We start from the raw sequence: 7889 nt of genomic DNA, 5'->3' as shown, positions 1-7889 counted from the left end.
ATATTATCAGAGTATTTTTTGTTTGCATTCTGATCACAAGCATTATGGTTAATGCAGACATGATTCCTTGTAAAATGTTTCAGTTTCATGTTTTAACATCTCAACACTTGTTTTGTTGCCAGAAAAAGGTGGACAACTTATTCTCTTATTTTGGTACTGGCAGAGGAGGTCCCATGATGAATCTCCCGCGTGTTCCGGAAAACAGACCTCGTCAGGTCAACCGTGTCGTGTCGGAACACGCGTTCGAGAAAGCCACGTTGGGCAAGGTTTTCCTGTATTCATGTGTTTTGTTGGTGCTGTGCTCACGCGAAACATGCTCATCTGTCTAACAAATAAACCTAAGGTGTTGAGTGGCCGACTGAAATTTGTATCATGGATTATAACGCTTGTTTACCCAGGAAAGCTTAACCTTTTTCCATGAGTGCCATGTAAGTTTTATGCAATAGGGGGCGATGTTGATGCTATCGTGTGCGATCCCAACAGAGCAGTGACCTGCGGGTGATTTTCCAACATCGGAATGGACAAGACCCAGTTCCCACGGTGTGATGGGTTTTTGTTTTAGCTCTGCAAGGAACCTGAAGCAAACCCCCACGTAGGCCAGACTGCGTACAAACTCCTCTCAATGTCAACACTCTTGCAGGACAGGGTGAGAACGATCTCAACCACAGCAAGGCCGAGTCGGGGGTGGGGTGGGGGAGTCGAGCCCAGGCCCCTGCTGTGATGTTGCCACCGCGAGCCGGGGTCACCAGGGAGACGGGGCCCTGGGTCACGGAGGCGGAGCTCGGCACACGGAAGGGAATCGGCGTCTCGCCTCTCCCGTTTCTCCTCGTCTCTCCTCTCTCTCGTCTCTCTCTCCCCTCTCGTCTCCCTTCCACGTCGTGTCTCGGGCTCCCAAGGAGCCGTCTCCCGGGTGTGAGCCGCCGCTCGACTCCGCGCCGCCCCCAGAGTAAGTGGCGGTGGTGATGATGATGATCGCGTCACCCCCCCCACCTCGTCCCTCCCCGCGTAAAGCGTTCACAGATGAATCCTACAGTACTACTGTGTGTGTGTGCTTTAATAGTCATCACATGTTACACCGTGTGAGGTGCGTGTGTTACGCTATAGAGCAGTGTACCATTACCTACCGTGTGGTACTGCGTATGACATCCACGGACAATGCCGGGCAGTATACAAGACACGGCGACGCGAGCGCTGCGTGTTCCAAGGTGCAGCAGCGGCGATTACGCGGGGAGTTGCTTCGTGTGGAACGGGGCTCGTTCCACCAAGATCGCCAGGCAGACCGCGTCTGGGGGGCATGTGGCCACGTGGGCCGTTACCAGCCGGCGACCTCATCTCACCCAGCCCACGACTTCATCTCACCCAGCCCACGACTACATCTCACCCAGCCCACCATTTCATCTCACCCAGCCCACGACTTCATCTCACCCAGCCCACCATTTCATCTCACCCAGCCCACGACTTCATCTCACCCAGCCCACGACTTCATCTCACCCAGCCCGTGACTTCGTCTCACCCAGCCCGCGACTTCGTCTCACCCAGCCCGCCACTTCATCTCACTTAGCCCGCGACTACATCTCACCCAGCCCACCACTTCATCTCACCCAGCCCACGACTTCATCTCACCCAGCCCACCACTTCGTCTCACCCAGCCCGCGACTTCGTCTCACCCAGCCCGCCACTTCATCTCACCCAGCCCGCGACTACATCTCACCCAACCCACCACTTCATCTCACCCAGCCCACGACCTCATCTCACCCCACCCCGCTACTTCATCTCACCCAGCCCACCACTGCATCTCACCCAGCCCACCACTTCATCTCACACAGCCCACGACTTCATCTCACCCAGCCCACCACTGCATCTCACCCAGCCCGCGACTTCATCTCACCCAGCCCACCACTTCATCTCACCCAGCCCACGACCTCATCTCACCCCAGCCCGCTACTTCATCTCACCCAGCCCACCACTGCATCTCACCCAGCCCACCACTGCATCTCACCCAGCCCACCACTTAATCTCACCCAGCCCACGACTTAATCTCACCCAGCCCACGACTTCATCTCACCCAGCCCACCACTGCATCTCACCCAGCTCACGACTTCGTCTCACCCAGCCCGCCACTTCATCTCACCCAGCCCACGACTTCGTCTCACCCAGCCCACGACTTCATCTCACCCAGCCCACGATTTCGTCTCACCCAGCCCGCGACTTCGTCTCACCCAGCCCACCACTTCATCTCACCCAGCCCGCGACTACATCTCACCCAGCCCACCACTTCATCTCACCCAGCCCACGACTTCATCTCACCCAGCCCACCACTTCGTCTCACCCAGCCCGCGACTTCGTCTCACCCAGCCCGCCACTTCATCTCACCCAGCCCGCGACTACATCTCACCCAGCCCACCACTTCATCTCACCCAGCCCACGACCTCATCTCACCCCACCCCACTACTTCATCTCACCCAGCCCACCACTGCATCTCACCCAGCCCACCACTTCATCTCACACAGCCCACGACATCATCTCACCCAGCCCATGACTTCATCTCACCCAGCCCACCACTGCATCTCACCGAGCCCACGACTTCGTCTCACCCAGCCCGCCACTTCATCTCACCCAGCCCACGACTTCATCTCACCCAGCCCACGACTTCATCTCACCCAGCCCGCGACTTCATCTCACCCAGCCCACCACTTCATCTCACCCAGCCCACGACCTCATCTCACCCCAGCCCGCTACTTCATCTCACCCAGCCCACCACTGCATCTCACCCAGCCCACCACTGCATCTCACCCAGCCCACCACTTCATCTCACCCAGCCCACGACTTCATCTCACCCAGCCCACGACTTCATCTCACCCAGCCCACCACTGCATCTCACCCAGCTCACGACTTCGTCTCACCCAGCCCGCCACTTCATCTCACCCAGCCCACGACTTCGTCTCACCCAGCCCACGACTTCATCTCACCCAGCCCACGATTTCGTCTCACCCAGCCCGCCACTTCATCTCACCCAGCCCACGACTTCATCTCACCCAGCCCACGATTTCGTCTCACCCAGCCCATGACTTCATCTCACCCAGCCCACGACTTCATCTCACCCAGCCCACGACTTCATCTCACCCAGCCCATGATTTCGTCTCACCCAGCCCGCCACTTCATCTCACCCAGCCCACGACTTAATCTCACCCAGCCCACGATTTCGTCTGACCCAGCCCACGACTTCATCTCACCCAGCCCACGACTTCATCTCACCCAGCCCGCGACTTCATCTCACCCAGCCCATGATTTCGTCTCACCCCAGCCCCAGCCACACGAAGCACCCAGGAATTTGAAAGGACCCGCAAACAATATTTATTTTCGCAATGGGGGAGGCGATGTTGCTGCTTTCGCGCGTGATCCCAATTGAGTAGTAATTTCAAAGGGAGTTTTTTTTCCAATATCGGAATGGACAATACCAGTTCCACTGTATGATGTTTTTAGTAACTGAAAACCGACATTATTGTTATCCAAAGGAGTAAAGATTATCCCTCTTAAGCACGGTTTGCATTGGTATTGGATACTGTAATGCCAAGTTGTTGTTTGGCCAATGCTTAATCCGCCAAAGGGTATTCGTGAAATTCCTAGTCCGCCCTCGGTACAATTAAATGATTGCTTAACCCCTGGCTTAAACCCCGCATCTCACAGATTACTTGGTTCTTTCGGTAAAGTCACGTAGATAGAAAATTAATTGATCACGACGTTTCGATCGCAACACAAGCAAACGTCATCAGGTGAGACAAACAGCAGTTCTACTGCTGTGATTATCCAACATCGGAATGGACAAACACAGCAGGAAAACTGCCGTGTTTGTCTCACCTGATGACGGTTGCTTGTGTTGCGATCGAAACGTCGTGATCTGTTAATTTTCTACCTACGTGACTTTACCGAAAGAACCAAAGAGTATGGATTCCTGCAGTCACGAAAGCTTCAAATAAGGATCTCACAGATTCTAAATCTGTATCTCACCAATCGGTATTTATCTTACGTCGTGGAGAGCCATCAGATTGGCGGGCCACTCTGCTTGGTGGTTACGTATCGGCCCACGGGGCTGTAACAGCGTTGCTGCTATGCAGGAACCACGGTGGCCAGTGAGCAGCTCCGTATGAAAGGGGAAACGAACCGTGGTTGTCATAGGATCTGTCACGCCCGGTTTGCCGAGATGCCATGTCTCAATGTCCTTTATGTAACCAGGTGAAGCGTCATTGACGTTCGTTGTCCGGGGTTTAAGGGTGCACTCGCCAATTTTCGTTTTAGAAAAAAGTTTTTTTCGTGTGTAAAACTGATCTCGAATCTGCAGGTAGCTTTTAAATTCGAATTCAGGTTTGACTTTGACACAATGTCCTTCAAAAAATGATATCGAATAGGTCTTTTTAGCATTTGCTTCGTATTCAACGGTGACATTGTTTGAGACATTGCTCACTGTGAAGTCAGAGAGACGTCATTTTGACTGAAGGAAAGTGGTGGGCCTGGCAGCGCGTGTTGCTCGAAACGATGATGGCCCCCGGTGGTCAAGACCGACGTTGGAGTAGCAGCCGAAGGAGGGAACGCGCCTGAGAGAATGTCTGCGGCGGAGATGCAGCGACGAAATCCGTTCATGTGGGGGCGCTAGATTGTTACGTCGCGGGACGATAAGAGATTGTGACGGGCTAAGGGAGGCCATCATCCAGTAGTGGATAGAGCATGGCTGCTGATGACTATTTTAAACCTGTAGATTAGAGGTTTTAAATTCGATTTTGACTCTGGCACACACACACACACAATGGCTTTAACAAATTGGATGAAAATGTATTTAAAATTGACTCACAGTAGACGTTTATTTTTTCGTAAATTACTCGTCGTAATACAGGGCGGCTGTGACAAGAATTTTTACCGTGAACTGGCTCGGGAGTGAACATGTGGCCCGCCAGCCCATGTGACTGCCCTAACCCTCGACCCCCCTTTGCCTTGCAGTCGCAGTGCTTCCAGCGCCGTGCAGCAATGAGATTCCTGCTGGGGCTGCTGGCGTCAGCCGGCCACTGGCTGCCGATCGTGCTGACGAGCACCATGGTGGCGATGGTGTTCGCGCAAGGGAACCTGCTCATCCTGAGCCAGGGGGCGGCTGAGGAGGGCTCGTGGGAGTCACTGCCCTCTCTGCTTCTTGCCTGGCTGCTGCTGGCTGGGGTGCTCGGTAACATTGGACTCTTCATGTGGAGAGATCCGAGCATCAAGAGGGTGTTTCTGCCATCCCACCAGGGTCAAGGATGGAGGTTGGGCACATTTCATGTTGCAGGGGTGGGGGTTGAGGGTTAGGGTTTTCAAAGGCACAAAGTCCCCTCCACGCACGATGCTCCTTCACGCTACCCGCAGTGCCAACATGGCACATGTTCAGTTACGGTGGTGGGAAGTGCACCAGATGGTTTTATGCATAATAACAACATGAATTACCCATCACATGTGTTATTCATTAAAATTACATCTGAAAATGCTTTAGAAGTTATAACACGAACAGATTTTGCACAGAGGCATGGGAAACCACAGACTAGAGAGTAACCAGCACCAGAAATTGCCAAAGCTCTGTGTTTCTATATTTCTATGTTCAACTCCATTCGTGAGTTTTTACACACGTGGAAGAGAACCAGAATACCCAGGAAAAAGCCGCACCGGCTAAAATCCGCTCAACAGAGCAAAACCGTTGGTGGCGAGACCCCTGACTTTTTTCCTGCATGTGCCACCCTCCCTCCATACCCACCCTCGCTAACCCCTTCCCCATGTCGGCCACAGGTACTGCTACCACTGCGAGAGCTACGTCCCTCCACGCAGCCACCACTGCTTCGAGTGCCACGTGTGCGTGCTGCGCCGCGACCACCACTGCGTGTTCTTCGGCCGCTGCGTCGGGTTCGCCAACTTGCCGGCGTTCCTCGCCTGCCTCCTGTACCTGTGGCTGGGACTGCTCTACTCGCTAGTGCTCAATGCGCACACGCTCGTCGCCCTGGTGCAGCAGGGCTTCGGCGTCCGCCTGCTGCTCTCGCTGTTCATGCCCTGGCTCATGTGGATCCTGGGTGAGTGAGTGGAGCTCCGTTTGAGATCTTCATAATCGGACGGCAGGTGCTGAGGTTTCTATTTGAGCCGGGCCGATTGGTAGATTAGGTTGGTTAATCGACTACTTTTTTGCGGGCGATTACTTCATTTCGTTAGTGAGTGTTTGGCTTTGTGTGGGAGGAAACTGGAGGATCTGGAGAAAACCCAAACGTATGAGGGGCTGACACTGAAAGCTCTGCACAGATAAATTCATTTAAACATTCGTTGACTCATTGCTGTGCTGCCATTTACTGGCCACCTCAAAGATAGGAGTAAGGATGATCGTGATTGTCGGTGAGTTTGGTGCATCCTTTCATAACATTCTAAATTCAGAAAACGTCCAGCTGTAGCAGAGGCACATCGACCCTTTGAGTTTCGCAGACGGCACGCGTTGATGACATGGAAGGAATTGTGCCGCAAGCGGCGTCTCATCTGCCGTCGGCGGTTTGCCGGGCTGCGTGTGTTCGTGTTCGGCGTGCAGGCCAAATGAATTCGCGGGACTTCCTGAGCACGTTCGTCGCCGATATGAGCTTCGTGGGATTCCTGTTCGTGAGTGGCATGCTGGCGTTCCACATGTGGATTGTGGCGCATGGCCAGACGTCGGCAGAGTGGACGCACGGCTTCAAGCGCTACGACCTGGGCCTCCAAAGAAACCTGCAGCAGAGCCTAGGCGACCGCTGGTACCTGCTGTGGCTCTCCCCGTTCCTCCCGGCGCGACTCCCACCGGGGGACGGGATCCACTTCACTGAGGGACACTCGGCAGCGTCCCAAACGGCGTCGGCGCCGGCGGCACCCTCGCGGCGTGGTGCTCGCACGGTCAAGAATCTCTGAGTCGGCGGACACCTGGGTGGCCGTGGTTCATCCGTTACTCCAACAGCTGAAGTGTCGGTTGATGTAACGATCGCCAGCGAGGCACCGTCGCGCCCTCCTTGTGTGAGTCAGGTTAACGGCGGCGCCAGAGGTGGGTCCCACGAGACCGGCGCCTTGATCTCAGGAGATGATGGGATCCTCTGAATCAAAAACGCTCCATTGCTCCGCTTGGTTTTGTTTTTATTATTTTTATATTTCTGACTTGTCAATCAGGTGCATGTTGGCTCGATTTTGTACGATGTATTGATGTGTGTGCCTCCATCGTGATGTTTTACATAATAAATGTGAGATGACCTTTGGCTACAGTGTGTCTCTTCAATCTTTGAAATGCCAACGCCAGCATGCGGTCCCCACTGTCGCGGTGGCCTCATCCCGTCGCGTGGCACCGGGAGATGGCGGAACTGGAAACCTTCACCCTCCTTAACCGTCCTCCGCAGGGAGCCTGAGTCAAATCTCTCTCTTATTCTCTTCTGTCAGTTATGACATGGCGGCTAACATTGAGGCTGGACAAACTTTTTCCAGTCCTTTCTCGTGTCGTGGCGATCACTTCCAGGAAACCTATGTTCTTCTCTGTTAAAACCTTTATGCCATCGCTCCACCTCTTCTGTAGACGTCCCCTGTTTTTTGCACCTTCCACATGGCAGTGCAAATCCGCTGATGGTGGGAATTTGTTTGCCTCCGTTCATATTACCCGTCCAAACCCAAGACGTCTGTGTCCTTTGCACAAGAGTCTCATGCTGGCCTAGCTTTTTTCCTTGCGAGAAAGTTTCTAATTCACGGGCGCAATTAGAGTCATCCATAAGGTGGATGATGCACTTCTTGTAGAATACACATTGACAAAAAAATGGAGCACTGATTGATAACCTTCATGGAATCGGCACCAGCTCAGCTTTGGGTTTCGCTGATGGCTCCTCTCGGCG

General features: G+C 53.8%; 1 protein-coding gene across 1 annotated transcript; it reads left to right on the top strand.

The window, feature by feature from the left end:
* Window positions 1-761: 761 nt before the first annotated feature.
* Window positions 762-7268, top strand: ZDHHC24 (zDHHC palmitoyltransferase 24). Its single transcript, XM_078608642.1, has 4 exons — window positions 762-946; window positions 4993-5288; window positions 5803-6080; window positions 6581-7268. The coding sequence occupies exons 2-4, from the start codon at window positions 5020-5022 to the stop codon at window positions 6928-6930; spliced, it is 897 nt and encodes a 298-aa protein (XP_078464768.1). The 5' UTR covers window positions 762-946; window positions 4993-5019; the 3' UTR covers window positions 6931-7268.
* The last annotated feature ends 621 nt before the right edge of the window (window positions 7269-7889 follow it).

Source organism: Lampetra planeri, chromosome 30 (assembly GCF_965212315.1).
Source record: "Lampetra planeri chromosome 30, kcLamPlan1.2.h2, whole genome shotgun sequence".
In the NCBI taxonomy this organism is placed as follows: Eukaryota; Metazoa; Chordata; class Hyperoartia; order Petromyzontiformes; family Petromyzontidae; genus Lampetra; species Lampetra planeri.
This window is presented reverse-complemented; position numbering and strand designations above follow the sequence as displayed.